Source organism: Odontesthes bonariensis, chromosome 5 (assembly GCF_027942865.1).
Source record: "Odontesthes bonariensis isolate fOdoBon6 chromosome 5, fOdoBon6.hap1, whole genome shotgun sequence".
Taxonomy (NCBI): domain Eukaryota; kingdom Metazoa; phylum Chordata; class Actinopteri; order Atheriniformes; family Atherinopsidae; genus Odontesthes; species Odontesthes bonariensis.
Window position 1 is genome coordinate 6,891,440 of NC_134510.1, and position 20,597 is coordinate 6,912,036.

Here is a 20,597-nt window from a genome sequence, read left to right on the forward strand (position 1 = left end):
CCCAACGAGCCACAAAAAAAGCAGTTATTTGTTTATTGTTTCGAATTTTGTAAATAAAAATACTTAAGGCCCATTCAAGTACTATAGTAAGTTCATTAAAATATCTACTGTTTTTTTTTTCATTGAATGCGTGCTCTTGATAGAATTCTAATATGCCTGATATGTTAAAGACAAAAAGATAAACACGAATATGAGGCTTTAAATGTGTATATTAATTGCCACGTAAAATTTGCGAGCGGTCGCTGACTTGTATGTTTGAATGAAGCTTTACCTCCTCCCGCTCGGGATGTTAAACGCACAAACCAAACACACCCAGGAAGTGATCGTATAGGAGGACACATTCGAGGCAAAACAGAAATTACAGAGGCTATCAAAGAGTTCTCTATCGGGTTTTCTATATTTTTCAGACGCAGTTACGATCCCAAGCTGTTCTTCGGACCCTTTCACGATGTCTTCTTTTTCAACAGAGAGACAAACTTCGACCACTTGGTGGTTTTGTGCTGCCGCCTTGGCGTATGTTAGCTTTGTTAGCCTGGGGGAATGCCAAACAACTCCACCACCACCACCTCGTAAGTTCAGTTATTTGTTTCAAAGAGGGAAAGAGTCTTTTTAAAAATCTCCAAATGTTATTTTTTTCTCCGTTGTCTTTTAAATACCATTTATATTTTTTGTGGTAATAACAGAAATGGCAGCCCATAAGTAGGTTAGAGCTCCGGTAATAGCTGTTTTGTAAATACGTCACAGCTCTGAGAGTGAATTATTCCTGAATTTTTTTCACTGAGTTTTCTTAACTTTCGAGTTCTTACTTTGAGTTCTCTTTTCAGCCTGCTCATCCTATAAAAACTGTGACAGCTGCGTTCCACATGCTAAGGTAAGTTCAGAGTGAATTGGGTGTTGTCCTTACATGATCTTTGCCAGAAAAGATAAAACTCCTGTCATAAACGCTGGTTTTATGGTCCATTTGTTTGGTTTAATTTTTGTTGGCCTGCTTAACAGCCCCTTCCATTGTACTGTAATCACAGGCCCAGTCAAACGAGGTGTGTAATTCAGCAGTGGGTCAAATTGAACTTTGCCTGTTGTTAATCAGGGTGAAAATAACTCTGCCGTACTTTGAATTAAGATTTATGGTGGGACAGTTTTTTAATACAAATGTTACTGATTTACACTGAGCACATAGTCCCGAATACATAGTCCACAAACGTATTTTTTTTTTTCTCTGTCATTGTTATTTGTCAAATCATTAAACAAAGCTCATGGTAATTTCCTAAAGTCCATGTTGATCTAGTCATAGTCTTGTTTTTCTTACCAACAGGACAGCAACTTGTCCTCATAAATAAAAAGCATCTTGGACAGTTAGTTGACTGTTTGCAACTTTCTATTTGAATATCATGCTGGTAATTCAGATCACCAGATACTTGATCCTAAATTTTCTTTTGCATCTGCACAGTGTCTGTGGTGCCTTACCACCAACAACTGCAGTGAATACCCAGTGAGCTGGTTGCTGCCTCCAGCATCACTGTGCCAGTTGTCCGAGTCCCGCTGGGGAGTGTGTTGGTGTGAGTTGATCAGTCTTTTATTTGTTACTTTTGATCATTTGGCGTCTATTTTTCAGGGAAATTCAGAGTGCCAATCGAGGGGGTTGATATGAGGAAGTTGACAACATGATTTGGTACCATTGAAATAGAAGACTTCATTTTCACTTCTACATACTCGACAGAGAGCTTTACACCAAAATGAAACGCAGTATATTTACTGTATGAAAATATGAAAAGGCAAAAAGATCTTTATGGCACATTTAAAAAGGGATTCAGCTATGATACCTACACTGTTTTCAGGTAGATTTTCTGATTTGGTGTACCTTTTTATAAACTGAGCAAGTCAGAATTTAGGAGTAAAATGGCTGTACATTGTATACAGTGAGGACAGGTTCCCCTTCACAAACACTGTCTTAGTGTGAACTGCTTTATAGAAGTAGAAGAGAATTGGTGGTAGGTTAAGGGGTTCCCAAAGTTTCCTGCTAAGCAGCCAGAACAGGAACATAGCTATAACAGTAAGCAGCTGATGGATTGTAGCTTCATTAAAACTGGAGTTTTTTTTTTTTAGAAATTGGGTTGCACTAGAAATGTCTTAATAATATGTAAATAATGGGCAAGAAGAAGCATCTTTTTTATAGAGGTAAATTTAAGCCTTTTCCTTAACTGATAGCTGGCCATGTTAACACTCAATAACTACTCATTGGACAACGTCCTGGTTTATAGGAGGATAGTAAATCACTCAGACTAGATGTCATGTATTCAAACAGGTCATTAACAACAGCCAAGAACGATGACTGCTGCATGTTATGTTGTTTTTTTGATATGCACCTTGTAAACGTACAATGTCAACCAAGACATTGGGGCGGCCTTGGCTCAGTGGTTAATTCAATTCGATTCATTTTTATTTATATAGCGCCAAATACAACAAATGTCATCTCAAGGCACTGAAATAATAAAGTCCAATTCAAGCTAATTGGAATTCAATTCATTGTAATCATAAGAGTTGTCCAATAACCGGAAGGTCGGTGGTTGGATTCCCTCTCTTCCCACTGGATGGACTGCCAGCTGGAGGGGTGGCAGTCCACCATGGATGAGGTGCCCCTGAGCCAGGCACCCTTACCACCCATGCTCCCCGGGCGCTGTGATTGGCTGCCCACCGCTCCAGTGTATGTCTGTCTTCATGAGTGTGTGACCGTGACCGTGTGCATGTTCATGTGTGTTCAACAGGTCCAACCTGAAATGCAGAGGAGTAATTTTGTGTTAACATTCGTGTGTACATGACAGAAAAGTAATCTTTAAAAAAAAAAAAAAAATCTCAAGACGAATCAATGAGACAAGTAAGGGTATTACTCCTTTTTTCAACCACACCTCTCAGATCATGAGACCTGCCCACCTGTTGATGCAGAATCCTCACAACCCCTCTGCTGGGCCCACTATACCCACCTAATTATACTGTTTATACTGCATATTTGGAGGAGGACTCTATGATTTGCAGAAATAATTTGTTTGACATATGGAGACTTCATGTCCTGGTCAGATCATATCAGGGTCAGACGGGTAGGACTCAAGCAATGCAGAGCCAAATGCCAAAAACTTTGGCATTTGGAATTTTGGTGTCAGGTTTTAAACTCAAGGCAGAAGAATTGAAAAACCGCTGGAACACTGACAAACGGACAAGATGATCTGGTACTGAAGGGAAGGGGAAAACAGCTTAAATAGCTGGGAGGGAAGGAAGACAAGAGGACACAGGTGAAGGCAATAAGGCAGGAAGGAAATTAAATATAAGGAAATTTAAACAGGTCGTGAGGGTGACAAGCATTTCAAAATAAGACAACCTGACAAACACAAAAAAGGTACTGGGCCCTGACAGATTATGCATATGAGGAAATCATATGAACAAAAAAGTTTGTGCTTACCTGACAATAGCAGCACAAGAAATAGGTTAACGTAAACAGCAGCACTGATCACATATACAGGACTGTTTTTCACAAAGGGGAAAGACAAGCTGCCACATACACGTGAAAAGGAAACGTATACCCACGCATGTGTGTTGGTTGGTATTGTGAAGTTGAATGTTACGCGTATTGACAAAATTTGGATGAATCATCATAAGTTGGATGAAAGTTTTGCAGTGAATTAATCTGTCTAAAATAAGCAATAAAGAGACTTGCAAACTAAACGTCCAACAACTAAGACAAAATGTAGAAGCAGTGTGTGAAAAACCAAGTCCACCGTTACTCTTCCACAGGATATAAGAGGTTAAGTAGCAGCAGTAAGTAGACTGATCATCAGTAAGTCTATAAAAGCAGAAGTTTTGTCAGTTTGCTGGCCTGGAGCATTCAGGTGTGTGTTAACACAATGTCAAGGAGGAAAGACATCAGCAATGATCTTACAGAAGCAATTGTTGCTGCCCATCAATCTGGGAAGGGATATAAGGCCATTTCCAAACTATTTGCAGTCCATCATTCTACAGAGAGAAAGATTCTTCACAAGTGGAAAACATTCAAAACAGCTGTCAATCTTCCCAGTGGGCGTCCCAGCAAGTTCACCCCAAGGTCAGACTGTGCAATGCTCAGAGAAACTTTGAAAAACCCAAGAGCTTCATCTCAGACTCTACAGGCCTCAGTTGGCATCTTAAATGTTAAAGATCATGACAGTACAATTAGAGAAAGACTGAACAAGGATGAGGCTGCACGGTGATGTGGTTAGCACCGTCGCCTCACAGCGAGAGGGCTACAGGTTCAACACCCGGCTGGGGCCTTCCTGTGTGGAGTTTGCATGTTCTCCCCGTGTATGCGTGGGTTCTCTCCGGGTACTCCGGCTTCCTCCCACTGTCCAAAAACATGCATGTTAGGTTAATTGGTGTCTCTAAAATTGTCCCTTGGAGCGAGCGTGTGTGTGGTTGTTTGTCTCGTTTGTCTCTATGTGGCCCTGTGATGGACTGACGACCTGTCCAGGATGTACCCCGCCTCTCGCCCGATGACCGCTGGGATAGGCTCCAGCCCCCCCGCGACCCAACCGATGGATTCAGCGGGTATAGAAAATGGATAAACAAGTAGGGCTTGTTTGGAAGAGTTGCAAGAGAAAGCCCCTTCTCTCTAAATAGAATATGGCAACACAGCTTAAGTGTGTAAAGCTGTATCTGAACAAACCACAAGACTTCTGGAATAAGACCAAAGTGGAGATGCTTGGTCATAATGCACAGCAGCATGTTTGGAGAAAACCAAACGCATCATAACAGCTTTTAGATAGATACAAACTGAGAACTGAAGGAGGATGTACTTTTTTTCCCCTTGTTCCTTGTATACCCTCTTAAGTTAAACTTAAGTTAAACTTTGCTTCAAAACAGTCACACTTGGTGCCTTGAGTGTGTAAATGTTCATTTATAGCTGTATTCAACATCTAAATTAGTTTGTAAGATAGATAGATAGATAGGGGGATATATAGACAGACTTTATTAATCTCACCAGGGAAATTATTGGGTCACAGCAGCATAACACAAAAGGTCAGTTGATCTTAATTTAGTAATGCCTAAAACTGCACTTGGTAAACCTTTTTTGTTCTAGCTTATTAAAGGGGAAGTTTGTTTTTATTAAACCTGGACCTTATCTCTGGCATAAAATACGTTACTCCGTGCTCTGTGACGGTTGGCTGACTTCATGCGGAGTTTGCTACTGCTAGTTTTGCGCAACATGGCAGAATATTTATCAGAATTGAACGACCTGGATCACAACTTTGTTTACGATGGAATGAATGAGCTGTGCTGCAGCAGTGTGCGTCGATGACGTAGTCCCACTAGACGCGTGTGTAGAAAGACGCCAATAAGCCCCCTGATAGCCCCCAATAACAACAACACGGCAGCTGTGAACTAACAGTGCAATAGTACGCGTTCATTCATTCATTCGTCTTAAAGTATTGGTGAAATAAAGACAGATAATGCCTTATTTAGATGCTGTATTGTCAATGCCCCGTTCACTCCCGTTATATGAATATCCAGGGATCTCGAGAAATCTAAATAGCGTCCGAAGGAGGCCAACTTTCACCAAACTGTTATCGGTGAGTAAATGAAAGTATTTTATGCCAGAGATAAGGTCCAGGTTTAAAAAAAAAAAAATGAACTTCCCCTTTAACTTGGTCCAGTCATACCGTAAATTCTGTTTATACTGTTAATCTGTTTATACTGCCATATATATATATGTATATATACACAGATTTGCCACTGCTGTTTTTATATATCTTTTAGGTTGTATATATATTTTTAAATTTTTTATTTTTTTTACCTCCTACTTTATATATATATTATATTTTATGTTTATTGCTGTTTTGCACTAGGGATAAGAGGGAAACACTATTTCAATTCTGTGTATGTCCTGCACATATGGCAGCATTGAAAATAAAGTTGACTTGACTTTAAAATAAAAAAGAAAAGAAGTTTGCTTCAGTTGAGGTCATTTTTAACCTAATCCAGAGATAAATTTGAAAACACTTTCCCTAATCTCAACAAAGGTTTTTTTTTTCTTTCTCTCTTTTATTCTATTGTATATTTGTTTGCACAGAGGTTACACCCCAAGGTGCCACACGTGTAATGAAAACATGACAAGCACTCAGGAAATAGAAAATATTGATTAAGAAATCACAGACAGAACACTGTTTTATTGAAAACATAGCCATTCAAATTGTGTGAATGTCAATGACAGACAATAAAATCTTATAGTTTCGCAAAGATATATTCTCTGTGTCACCAGATTACGGCTGCTCAGTTATGTGATTAATCGCTGACAAGGGATATTCTGTTGAGTGGTTTGAGGCTTTAAATTACACAGTCAAAGTCTCCACCTGATAAAGCTCCTTTTACATTTCATTTCAGTGACATGTAGTGCCAGAGAGAAATCAGTAGGTGGTGCTACTGCCACACATGTTAAGTTTGCTAACTTCAGTCTTCAAGTAGTATTTATCACATGACCTCATGACAACATATCCTCTTCTTGAGATGAACATGAATATTGATAATGCATCTCTTCATGTGAAACAGTGAACTTTGAAGCCCTGATCATTTCCCTGGCTGTGGTTGGTGGAACCATCCTCATCAGTATTATTGTCTGCTGTTGCTGCTGCTGCTGCTGCAAGAAGCGTCGCTCACGGTAAGGTTAAGTGTAGTGCGAGTGTGTATGTGACCATAAAGCATTTAGTGTTTATGTATACATACAGGTTATGCTAATTAACCTCATTCGTCTGCCACACCAGGATTTATCAAAACTTCCAGAAACTGGTTAAGTTTAATAGTAATCGAGTAAAACCAGCGTCCTGTTAGAGTAACAGAAGCAACAGAAACATGTTCTGTTGAAATGGATTGCATTACTTTTTTAGAACGGTGTCTGTTCGAATCACATTTATAAAGAAAGTTCTGAATTTTCATTGAACCTGAAGTCTTTGACCTGACACCCTGGGGCTAAGAGTTCACATTTATAACATGCTTTGAACTTTTCCCAAATACTGCCTTTTTTTTGGAGCTATGCATTACACAAACTAGTTCGTAGCTTACTGTGAGGACCCCATTGGATTTCATGGCATCATTTGCTCAGCTCTGATCTGTACAATGTAACATTTATGTTATATGTAAATGTTTCATAGTTGGACCTCTCAGGCATGATTGACACTGTGCATTATATGCTTGTGATGAAAATATCAGTTGTTAATATCAGTTCACAAAATGGCTGTGCAAGTGATGAAGCAAAAATAATTTCCACCACACAGAAAGTCCAGACGCAGTGTTTAGTCAGATAGAACATGTAAATATACTTGTAATAACTCCTTATGGGGGCTGTTCCTGAACTTTTTGACCCATCTAATCAGGACTGTGCCATCATGGTGGGATGAGTGAGTTTATACTTTTGGCAATATTGAGATGAGAGGCTCATCTCACTGCGCTGCAGGACTGAGAGGTTCAGGAGGTCCTTTGTCCCCATAGCCATAAGGCTTTTTAACAGTAACTGCTGAAATGTTCTTCTCAAATTTATTTAGTCATTAATTATTATTATTGTTGTTGTTGTCTAATATACAATCATTGTAAATATTTAGTTTTTTTAGCTACTTTTCCCCCACTTGGAGATGAATAAAGTATTTTTCTATTCTATTCTATTCTATTCTATTCTATTCTATCAGTGAACTCAGGCACCCAAAAGTTCTGGCCATATTCAGTCTTGCACTGTTGCATCTGGGGTTTTATGTCAGTCAATTAACTGAATGCTGTCACTCACCGACAGTCTCGTGGACAGCCGGGTCTCATTCATCGATCATCTGGCTGTAAAAACTGGAGAAAACAGCATTCCTAAAGCTACACTCTCTAACATAAGCATCCACTATGTTTTGCACATTCCCTTCTTATTTGTTTTTTCACCTTTTGTTTTAAATCTTTTAATTGTATTATGAAATATAAAACACAGCATAAACTCAGTATTTGGCAGATACTATTCATGAGTCAGATATAAGTCATTGTCCAGAGGATACAGAATTTAAATCATTGTATCTGCGAAGGTGTTTAGCTTTTGAATCCTCAAGCAAATGTGGATGTGTGTAGACTAATGTAATTAGTTCCATCCAGATGAGTGTGTTTTGTTCAGCTTTTGTTGATACACCAGTCTTCTTCTTTCATTTTTAGGCCTGACAGAGATGAGGAGAGGTTTGCGAGGAGGAGAGAGGAGATCAAACAGCGTGCTGAGGAACGGTAAGAACTTCACTGCAGGTCTCAGTAAAGACACATTGGAGTTGTCAGAAGGAGATCTTAACTGTTGAGTTAGATATCAGGTTGACATAGGTTTTTTTTCTACATTCCACACAGAATTAAATTAATAATTGGTTGTTACGGTCCCTTTTGGGATTTGACTGAACTCAATTCAGTTATGAATACCCTGAATATATTATGACCGATTCAGGCCCAGTTTTCTTATGGTGTCAATATTGATCAAGATTTGAGTCCATTTCTTTCTTCTTTATACTCTGCTGTTTCCCCCACTGCCTGCTGGTTTTATGGAGCAATCAGTGTTAGACTCCACATTCCAGGATTTTATTGTACCTTCAGTGATGAAAATAGACTTTCTAAGCAGGAGAAATACGTTGTCTTTACTGTCATCTCTGTGCTGTCCACTGTGTGTGAGAGCAGAAGCTGCAGAACAAGGCAATATGTTATGTTTGACATACCGTTTGGGTCAGGTTAATTAAGTCAACATACCGTGCATACCAGTGTATTAATATGCTGTGTTGACGGTGATGTCTGACTGAAGACAAGTTTCAGTGCAATCTGTTGGTTTCCTTAGCTTGAAAATTGTTTTTTGAATTGGCTCTGAATGAATGAATTGGATTAATTTTGAAATGAATTATTAATTTAATATTTTTATTTCTTTGTTTTTACAGGAAGGTGGAGAGAAAGGCGCGACATGATGATATCCGCAGGAAGTATGGTGTGTATAAACCTTGCTCTATGTTCTATTATCAAATAGACTTGTTGAGAAGTAATCATGGAGACTGCTGTTATTTCTCCATGGGATCTAAAGGCCCTGTCACACTGTTGCGTATGAGAGAAACATATGAGTTGCGTATGAAAATTATTACTCATACGCTGGTATACGCTGACATACGCCAGGGGAACGTTAGGCATAGGTTGTATACGTTTCAAGCACGCTGGCATACGTTGGCATACGCTGAGGCAGAAATAAATTTTTGAACATGCTCAAAACTTTTGTGCGTATGGTTAATACGCTAAGCATACGCTAGGCATACGCTGAATACGCTAGAAGTACGATATAGGTACGTTACTGATAGGTCGAGAACGCTGGACATAAATTGCCATATGTTGCCATGAAGGTGTACCGTACAGCTAGCGTATTTATAGCCTCCGCCCGTCTGCCGCCTCCATCTCCGCCAGACGAGCGGAGATGGAGGCGGCAGGCAACCGACGATTCACGGGAGCGGTCAGGAGGAGGAGTTGGGGATCTTGATCGCTCAGAAGTATGTAACTCATCAGCCGCAGGTGCATCAGGCATTTCAGCAGGTTTGGGTGAGAATGATTCTTGTGTTTTTTTGCCTTTTCCTCGGCCCAGGGCCCGGGCAAACGACGATTGCTTCTTGGGAGGCATGATCGAGATGAATGTCTCGAGAGATGTTGATAGCGCGTCGTCTACTGCAATAATGGAGCAATGTGGAAAGGCTGCTGATATAGGCGCGTTGAAACGTACGCTGGGCATGCGCAGTTCATATGCTACTCATACGCTAGTCATTCTTTATTTTCAAGGACTTTTCGTGCGTATGAAAATTATATTATTAATTTTCATACGCAACTCATACGCGTCTCTCATACGCAACAGTGTGACAGGGCCAGCACCTACTCTGCTTGAGATGATGAGTTAATGTAGAACAGCACTGAATGTAAACTGCACTGCTGCTCACTGAGACAAAAGACAGTAGTTTGTCCTAACTAGCTCCACTCGTTTATTCGTCATGTTTGCAGGTCTTTATGGAGCAATGTGTTATTCACCCTATACAGGAGAAACTGTTGCCCCCCCTAAATCTTAATCTTAAACTCTCAATATTTGATTATGCTACAAGATCCATGAATTCAAAGGAAGTTTCGCAAACTTAGCAAGTTAGCTAAAAGTGTGTTGTGATGAGTAAACCAACCCAGACAAACAGCTGACTGAGCTGATGTGATTGAAATCTGCGAGGAGTTTTGGTTTGGAACATTTGTGTTACTTAGAAATTACATTTTCCATGTGAAAAGAGATGATATACCGATAAGCCATAACTTTATGACCACCTGCCTAATAAAGACCATGCTCTCTTCATTCTGCCATAAGACCTCTGACCAGTCAAGGAGTGGTCAAAGAACATCTGAACTTAGAACTTAGAAAAGGATCCTTTGGGGGACGCTGTGGGTTGGGCTTTCTTTCCACGGATGCTATCAGATTCCAACAGATTGGTATCTGGAGAGTTTAGAGGTCAGGGGAACACCTCAGGCTCTTTGACTTGCCTTGTAGCCCTTCCTAAGCTGTTTTTGCCATGCTCAGTGCTGTCCCTCTGCAGAAAGCTGCTAAGGCGAGTGGTGTTGCCATACTGTATGGCTGTGGGGGTGATTGGTCTGCAGAAATGTTTAGCTAGGTGTCAAAGTCAAATCCATCTGAGTACCAGGATGCAGGTTTTCCCAGCAGAACATTGCATTGGGTCAAGATGAGAAGTGTTTAGTTTACCTGTTAGTGGTTTTGATGTTATGGCTGAGTGGTGTATTTAACCACTGGTGCTGATTTAGTGCTCTTGTTTGTGTGAAGTGGTTTGAAAAATTGTCAGAAATCTTTGGTGCGCTACACTTGTCTAGTATATGTGCATCCGAACTTTGACAGCAATAGGTAGTTTGTTAATACTCTTTATGCTAATCTATACTAACGAGGGGTCAGTCCCAGGCATTTGTTTGTTATACTCCTGCCAACTGTGGACAACCACTCAGTCTGTAAAATCTGTTTCATTCCAAAGACCTGTATTGGTTCAACATTTTCAACAATAATAGTGGCTTCTGTTTTCCTCAGTCATAACTTTGCAGTAAAAAGGCAACTCTTGACTGCTGGAGATATAATTCTGAATTGAATCATGACATAAACAATCAGCCTCAAAGGGCATCTCTGTCAGATGGGTGATTAACCCCAGTTTTCTCAGGCCACTCTTAGGAAGAAGGTAAATGTATATTTACCAAAATGCTCAGCTATTTCCCGTTCCTCAATTTGACTGAATCCTAATAACTGTCACATCTCCATGCTAACATCAAATCTCCAGCTTTTGGGTGAGTACTTGGCTCCAACTTGTTCACTTTGTACATCACTGATGTATAATAGTTTGGAAATTCTCATATTTCCCCAGTTTTAATAGCCCAGCTGTCAACAACTTTATGACCTGGTTTTGGGGTTAAATTTGACTCTTTAATTAACATGTACTTCTGGTTCCATGTAAACAACTATGATACGAAGCCATGCTGATATTTGTTAAGCATTGTTAAACTAAGCTGTGTCATGTCTTGTGAGATAGACTATATAAGTTACAGCTAAAGCATGATTTATAGTCGTCCGGGAAAGGCTACGGAGAGCCCTCTCCGTCGTCAGAAACCCTCCTGGAGACGCTCTCCTTCGCTTGCGTATGTCGGCCAAAATTCCTATCTATCCGTCGAGGAGACAGAGACTCGTGGATACCGCAAGGGTTGTGATTGGTCGGCTAACAACATCATTTCCGGAATCACTTTTCCGGTTTAGCTCCTTCCTCTCAGAACAACAACATCGCCATTTTTGAAAGAGTTTACTGTGTGCCGGTCAATATTTGGTCAAAATTATTTGCATTTCAATAACAATAAGTTCCAACTCCAACAACAGTCTTTCTCTCTCGGTCGCCATCGTTCACTGTGCGGAGTGGAACGGAGCCGAAAGGTGAACAATCAATCAACGACTTTCACGATAGACGTCGTAAGATTAGGTAGTCTAGCGTAGCGACGCCTACTGATCGGGAGGTGAACTGCCTTGCGTGTCCAACATCCCGATGGAGAACTTCGAAAGGTTTAATAGCCTCTGCTTTGCGGATAGCGACGGAGTAGCATACCGAGGCCTTAAATGTGTCACACAATCTTTTTTTTTTTTTTTTTTTTAGTCTATTCAGCCTTTAAAAACAGTTATATATGGTCTTCTGTTGCTCAGAATCTGATAAGTAATCTTTAGTGTCTTGGCCAGGGCTTAATCAGTCAAATATAAAGTATATATAATAGATAAGTTAAAATTTACATTTGTTTTGACACAATGACAGAGTTTATATGAATGCTCTGTGAAAAATAAGTGTTTTGAAGGTTATCTAGAATTTACATAAGGCATAAACAAATAGTTACTCAGATTAAGTGGATTATGAAAACACCAACTATTGTTGCTCATAACAGAACCTTCTGAAAGCGATGTACGAACTGTTACATACAAACTCAAGTGGAAGAAACTCACTGCTGAAGCCTTGTGTTATTGTTAATATTGTGAGGATTGATTCCAGTATTCCATCATGAAGTGAAGGTTAAGATTTTAAGGACGTATAAATATCCAGGAAAGTTTTTTCATTTAATTTCATGAGTTGTTTGTTCTTGGACTAATGATGTCTACACAGAAGAATATCTGCCTGATAAATTAGTTAGAAAAGTGGGAATATTAGCCAACGTGACTCACCATGAAATCCTATGTTTTCCTTGTCTCTTCCCGTATACAGGTCTGATTGGGGACTCGGACCACCCATACAGCAAGTTTGAGAATGAGTAAAGCAGCTATGATGGATGTCTTGTAGCTCTTCAATTGTCTTTACTTTTAGCTTGGAGTGAGGCCTTTCTTCATACTCAAACCACTAATAATGATACAAATGCTGCAGAGAGCAGCTATCTGGTGATCCAGTTCAGACAAAAATCTCCATATTGGACTTATTCAACAATAACAAACCAGACTGAGGCCATTCTGATTTTGTGAAAAGTAAAATTTTGTGTTTTAGTGTTGGACGGATGCTGAAGTTTGTTTTTTTGTGTTCTGAAACATCATTTTAAGTCATCCCTTTTGGATATTCCATTTTCATAGCAGTCTTTGCAGTTTGTACATAAAGTATTGATTGAATTACATGATTGTGATTGTAACAATGTGCTCCTACACATGAATAAAAGTTATGTAATAAAAAGGATTTTTAATGTGTTGATTTGAAAACTATTGGGTTTAAGCAGGTAGAACTTCTTAGAGGGAGTAAGAGGAAGCAAAACTGCTGAATGTAAGCTGCAGCAGTATCAGTGGAAAGCAGCACCACGAGCACACAACACAAGTGTTACAACTACTCACTCCTATTTACCTACTGACTGCCACACCTATCTTTTCTTTGCCATGGAAGTAAATTGCATTGGAGGCACATTTGGCAATGCTTCATCCTCTGCTTTGCGTTTACTTCAAAAACTACCATCAAAAACTTGTCCATGTTATCTAGCAGTGTCATTTATTGATTGATTCAATTGCGCGCTCCCCCTGCAATTGCTCTGCAAGGGGACGCACCCCCACTTTGGGAACCACTGGTCTAGAGGATTCTGAAAACACCACAACTTGTTAAGTATGAGTATATGAAGGTTAAAGGCATGTGTGGTATAAAGAATGTCAAATAAGCAATATAACACAACATAGATAATGAATGTGGATCTCAAATTCAGATGGATATCTGTGAAGTTATTACATATGAATAACGAACCAAACAATGTTATTTTCCTGTGTTAACCATGGAAGACAAAAGGAAACAGCAGCAAACATCGGTTAACAGTTGCATTACTTCATATAAATGTCTAGTTACTGAATTCATGTAGATATAACTATTCAATACTACAGACCACCAGGGGGCAATGTGGCTTCATAGACAAGTTAGTCACTTTCCTAGATAATGATTTCTCCATTATTTTTCCAAGTACAATCGTGAAAAAGGTCTTGAAATGCAGCTTGTGATTTTACTGAGAATCTGTACTGTAAAAATGTACAAAGATTAGAACATTAGCACATTTAATACAGTTTTAAAATTCAACTGAAAGTGGATGTGAGGAAAGTACTTTGAGAGTTTTGTGAGATGTCTGTCTCTCATCTGGCTAGATCAAAGCAGATGTCACCTGCGATTTACTTTATCCAGATAAGGAAGAGTTGGTTTAGAGATTCTCCAATCGTCTTCTAAAAGGGTTCTTTGTTTGTTAGCAACTTAGTTAGCTCTAAGACGTATACATAAGTTATGGACAGGTCTGGTGGGAGAGAAACTCCCAAGTCATCTCCACAGGATGAAGGTTGGGGTAAATTAGATGATCTCTGCCTCTTCCTTGGTCTGCGTCTTTGCACAAACCTTTCTACACAGGAATGTTGCTGGACCTCCCAAAGGTTAAGTTTCATATTAAATCCACACTTGAGTTCCCTACACCAGTGGGGATCCCCCTCCATGGGTAACAGTTTCATCTGGTTGGACAGGACTTTCAGACTAGGATACTCACTCCAGTTCTGCGGGCTCACCCCGGCGTTTAGAGGCATACAAGAGAGGAGTCTAGTCTCACAGCAGGCGCCTCTCTAGCACGGCGATGGCGTGCTCCTTCCCGAGACATTTGAAGCAAAGTATGTGCAGGTCTGTCGGAGCCGGTTTGATTAGCCGCCCTCAGAGACCACAGACCCCACTGGGAGGTCGGGTAAAAGCTGAATCGCAGAGCAGAAACTTCTCAGTTTGTGACGTCAAGTTTGTGGTGTATCGGGGATGATTGCCTTCAAAACAGCCTATGTGTAGATGGTAAAAGAAGAACTCTGCTCTGAACACAGACTTGGTTGAACTCAGAAGTATTTAATTAACAACCAGGTTCGTATCAGAATTTCAGAATGATGCATCAAGTCTGGAGAGATCCTTAAAGGGACACTATGTAATATATTAAGTCATTTATTAGCTCAAATCAACATATTCATTCATAAATTAGTCCTCATTGGTGTAAAATTATCTCTGTCAAAAATCTCAATTATCCTCCTGAGTGAAGAATAACTTGTCTGTATCTACATAGAGCGGGCAAGCTCTATGGAGGCTGCCATGTCCTTCCGGTCTATGAAAAACGACGAAGTGCCGAGAGGGACATAAAGCACTTCGAATAGCGTTTTCCCCAACGCCAGGCCTGCAAGCGGAAATGACGTCTTTTTGACGTCACGTCCGCCGAATGGCTTATTACTGGCGCTAATGGTAAATAGATTTTATCTCGTAAATTATCCCACTAATAATGCATTGATTGTTACCAAACTTCTGCCGTAGTACACATAGGCTCTTAACTCACAAAACGAGGCATTAGAAAGTTTGTAAGTTTACCGGGAGTTTATTTAAAAGAACACTTTCCAGAAAGCAACTACACACTGCTGCTAACGCTACCGCTGCGTCGACGTCACTTCCGGTAACTCCCGGAATATGACTAATTGCATTGTTTGCACACCAAAGGCTATGTCAACTTATGTTATCTGACATGTTATCTGTCATCTGTATTTTGTTATTGTATGTGTGTTATGTAATCCTTTGTACTGTGTGTCTTGATGTCTTTTTGTTTGTATGGACCTTGAATCTGAAGCTATAGCTTCTTGAATCTTGACACATACCGCCTCCCGTAGTTCAAGAAGATGCAACGCACATTTGAAAACGCTAGAGAGCAAATTCATTCGACTTTGCAAAATAAAATTACACCACTAGATGGGGGAAGAAATGACATAGTGTCCCTTTAAAGGCCAAATGTCCATGCAATCTCTGACTCACTGTGGGTGCTGCTCCTTTTTAAGTGGGATAAAACATTTCCCTGTTTGGTAACCCTGAAGATGCTGCACGTTCCCGTCACAAGGCGCATGGCCAGAAGATAATGTATACATCTGTAATGAGCCTCCCCCGGACACCCTGAAAGAGGAATGTATTTTCCTCCAAATGTCTATATTTCACTATATGCATCTCTTGCATAAAGTGAAACCGCTGGCACACACACTGTCTCTGATGCTCTGATTCTCTTAAGTATCAGACACTTTAAAATGATGAATTCACAGCAGCAGCATACCACCAAAGTGTGCATACGCAGTTATTTTCAAAATGCAACGGACTTCAGGAAGAAAAAAAGAGAGCGCAACATGGTGGATTGTACCATGGGGGCTCAGCCTAAATAAGTTTATTTTGCATTTATACAGAGCATATTTATCTAAATAAGTTTATAATACTTTATAACTATTAAAATCGAGTCACACCTACGTGATCACTAATGAACAGAAGGTCGTTCCTGTCCTTCTAAGGCATGGATTTATGCTACTTACCCTTGGTATCATATGATGTATCACCTGGTCATCTTGGGTTCAGAGGCAAAAGTGATACACGCCAGCTAGCCAATGTATGCTAAAGACAGGTGCTAATATGATTTGGTGCTGTGTTATTTGCTTTGTGTTTGTGGCTCTCACTCTCAAATCTTTGAGTCACAAAAATTCTGCTCATAGTCGTGGTCCAGATTTTCGCTTTGTTTGTGGAATCGATGGATGTTCCAAAGAGTATCAATTCTACAAATCACTATGGTATCACATTCGAGGAAACCACCTTGAACATCTGGAAAGTGGTGAACCGGTACGTTTGGGCATACAGGCCAAACAGAGAGCATCAAACGAGTAAAGCAGAGGTGGAAAACGGAGTGCAAGCTGAAGATGTAATGTTTGAGGAAAGCAGAGTGCAGCGCTATCTGTGCCTCAACATTTTGGAGCATTTGGCATTACTGCATCCTTGTACTCTGGCTTTGATAATGGCACAGTAGAAACACGTTTCCCTGTACATTGACAAACTTACTTTGCTATCTCCAAGACTGCCAGTCAAAGGAGTAAAAAAAAATGCTATATACAGTAAAAAAAAAAAAAACTGCTTTATACAAAATATAAATAAACAGAAGAAAAATAATAAATATATATACACTGAGTAGAGCAAAAATCAAATGTAAAAACAGAGCGAGCAAACACATCCGCCTCGGTGGGCGCCATGATGAAGTCGCTGAGGTTGATGGTACCTTAAATAAAACTTTGAATATTCCGGATGTTAGCCCAATTTTTTCATTGGAAGCCCGAGAAATCTTGAGTGTTTATTATTTTTGTCACAGGTAAAATATGGCAGCACTGGGCTCACTGTGACAGAGCTCTCGCAGGGCCTCAGCACCGATATCCGGAAATAGTTCATATTTATCTTCTTCACATTTGTCTTACAGAGGTTGTACTTACATGCAACCGATAATAAGTGGCCAGTTATTAGTGACAGGAACAGGCCAACCACTGTCCACATCATGTTCTTGAGATGTGATAAACAACATGTGTGTGTGTGAGTGTCGTTTTAGGTGTGTATCTAATGTAACAGACCTGTCTGACAAGATAGAGAAGCTTCATCTGTCCCAGTTATTTATTCAAGTTATGCTATCTTAAAGTCTTGGACCATTCATTGCGTAGTATGAGCAGAGTGGTCTTCGATTCTTTGGTCTTGAGTATCTTACTTCCTGCTTCTGAAGAGTGCTGACGTGTCTCTGCTTCCTCCTGCTGCTTATTGCTTTATTCGCTTTTAAATCATTCTACTTCTTTCCACAAGTCTTGGATATAATTTTATTCTTTTATTCTTTTTCTTTTAATTGTATATTTGTAAACGGTATTAGCCCTCCTGTTTACAAAGAGAATCGGACAGAACAATGTCTCCTAACCCTGCAGTATCAGTGAGCTGCACACAGTGTGAGCTACTCTTTGCGAAGGTAGCACAGCTCGAGAAGAGGATTGAAACGCTGCAAGACATTCGTAACAACGAGGAATTTATTGACTCTATCATAGCTCCTGTGCAGGCTGTGGAGCCTTCATGTGCTAAAGGACTAACTCAGATATTTCTACACGGGATCATAGCTGATGTGGAATCTCACACTGCAGACCTGGCTGACACACTTCCCTGGATCTGTCAAAATGACACTGGAATATCTGGTGAAGCTTCCAAACCGGACGGTCCGACTGATATCTCCCACTGGAACAGTGTTGGTGCCAAACCCAAATCATCAACCCCAGCCAGGATCTGGTCTCATGTTTTCCGTCGCAGAGGTAAATCCAGCACGAAACCTAAACCTCCAGCACTCATTCCGCCACCTGAAGTTCTATTGCATAATAGATACGATCCGTTGACTCAAAATAGAGTGTGTGATGATGAATGTAACCCAAACATGAAGACAAACAAGAGAAATGGCCCCAAACCTCAGCCAAGGGCTAACCAGATCATCAGGAGAAGCCCAAATCCCACAACCAAGGTGAGGACTACAGAAGAGATCGACACCTCCACACAAAAAGGAATAGACACCATTCTAATCGGGGATTCTATAACACAGCATGTCAGAATGGCAAAGACGGAAAATATAACTTTTTCTGATACATCAGTCAGGGAACTGATAGATATTTTGCCGACCATTCTGTCTACTCATCCAGATGGCACGAGGATCATTGTCCATACAGGGTCTTTTGATATTCTGAGAAGGAAGACTGGCTCTGAGATCCTGGAGAAGGATTTTTCTCTGCTGTTGGAGAGACTGTGTCACTATGGAGCACACCGGGTCTCCATTTCTGGCCCCATTCCTACTGTGGGTAAAGGAATTGAACTTTTCAGCAGACTTCTTGGCCTAAACACATGGTTGTCAAATGCATGCATCGCCCATGGGATTAAGTTCATTGATAACTTTAATATCTTTTGGAACTGTAAGGAGCGTTTCAGACCTGATGGCGTGCATCCCAATCGAACTGGATGCAGATTACTTGGTGCACATTTACGTCATGCTGTTGGGACGGCAAACCCAAACATGACTGTACAGATTAGACTGAAGGACACAGCAGCGAGGCAAACAACCCCCAGCTCTCCCCCCTCACCAGACCCTTTACTCCACATCACCCAAGGTCTCAAAAGGGTGTCTCTATCCCAGCCAGGACTCCAGCGACCACCATCAACTGAGAAACGCAGGGCACCCCCTCCTCCTCTTACATCATCTGTCCTGGCAGAGCAGGACACAAGGGGATGTGCAGGATGTTCAAGGAGCAGCACAACATCCAGAGTTCAAAACAAAGATAGCACTGTTCAAACCAAAGATACCATGCCATGATGTGTTCAGGGTCCCTGCTATAGAAGTCCGACTTCTGACAGCTGTTCTGAGAACAAGCTGGGGCCCAATAGGATTCCTGTATTAGTTAGTAAAAGAAGGAATCGAAAACAGTCAACCTGCTGGGTGAATCTATCTAATCTGTTAACGGTACCACGTACTCAGAGACCAGTGAATACATCAGAGACCAGTGTAAACTCCACAAAGCTAACCTTACTTAATATTAGATCTCTGTCCAATAAGTCACTGTTAGTTAATGACTTCATAATTTCACACAATTTAGATTTTCTTTTTCTGACAGAAACATGGTTAACAGAGAGCACAAGTGCAACTGTTCTTAGAGAAACAGTCCCCCCAAACTTTAGTTTTATGGATAAATGCCGAAATGGGAGGAAAGGTGGTGGAGAAGCTGCCTTATTTAAAGATACATTCCAGTGTAAAGAGATCTCATTTGGTGAATTCACTTCTTTTGAATATCTTAGTTTTATTTTGAAGGGTGTTCCTAAAATCCTGATCTTAATCATTTACAGATCTCCAGGATACTGTGCAAGTTTTATTGATGATTTTTCTGAATTATTGTCTGTTATTTCAACTGATTTTAACCATTTTATCTTGACCGGGGATTTTAACATTCACATAGATAATATGACGGATGGTAATGCCAAATAATTTTCTTCTGTGCTGGACATGTTTGGTTTGTGGCAACATGTAACAGAACCTACCCACCTTCGAGGTCACATTCTGGACTAGTCATTTCTAAAGGTGTTGATATTTCTTCTGTTGTGGTTATTAATTTGGCCTTGTCTGACCATTTTTGCATTTTATTTGATTTACAAATTACTCAGAATGTTCAAACAACCAGCTTCTCAGTTAAGAAGAGGTACATCAATGAGAAAACAAGTAATCAGTTTAGGGAGGCCATAGCTATGTTACCAACAATCAGCGCAGAGTCGGTTGAAGGAATGCTGGATAATTTTAACTTGAAAATTTTGAATGTAATGGAAGCTGTTGCACCGATAAGAATCAAGAGCACCTTGATCAAACAGAAAACTCCATGGAGAAACACCACTACGGTCAAAAACCTGAAAAGAGAATGCAGGAAAGCTGAACGTAAATGGAGGAAAACAAAGCTTCAGATTCACTATGAGCTGTACAAAGAAAGCCTGCGTAGTTATAACAATGAGCTGTGCAAGGCCAGACAGCTGCATTTATCTGAAATCATTAATAAGAATGTCAACAAGTCTCGAACTCTGTTTGCTATGGTTGAAAAACTCACAAATCCTCCTAAACAGTCAAACCCAGACCTCTCCACTGAGAAATGCAATGAATTTGCCAACTTTTTTTAGCCAAAAAATCAAAACGATTAG

General features: G+C 40.2%; 1 protein-coding gene across 1 annotated transcript; it reads left to right on the plus strand.

Annotated features, from left to right (window-relative positions):
* Nucleotides 1-296: 296 nt before the first annotated feature.
* Nucleotides 297-13,256, plus strand: LOC142379644 (pituitary tumor-transforming gene 1 protein-interacting protein). Its single transcript, XM_075464710.1, has 7 exons — nt 297-569; nt 825-871; nt 1,448-1,556; nt 6,568-6,676; nt 8,194-8,259; nt 8,946-8,992; nt 12,804-13,256. Exons 1-7 carry the CDS (start codon nt 449-451, stop codon nt 12,851-12,853), a joined length of 549 nt encoding a protein of 182 aa, XP_075320825.1. The 5' UTR covers nt 297-448; the 3' UTR covers nt 12,854-13,256.
* The last annotated feature ends 7,341 nt before the right edge of the window (nt 13,257-20,597 follow it).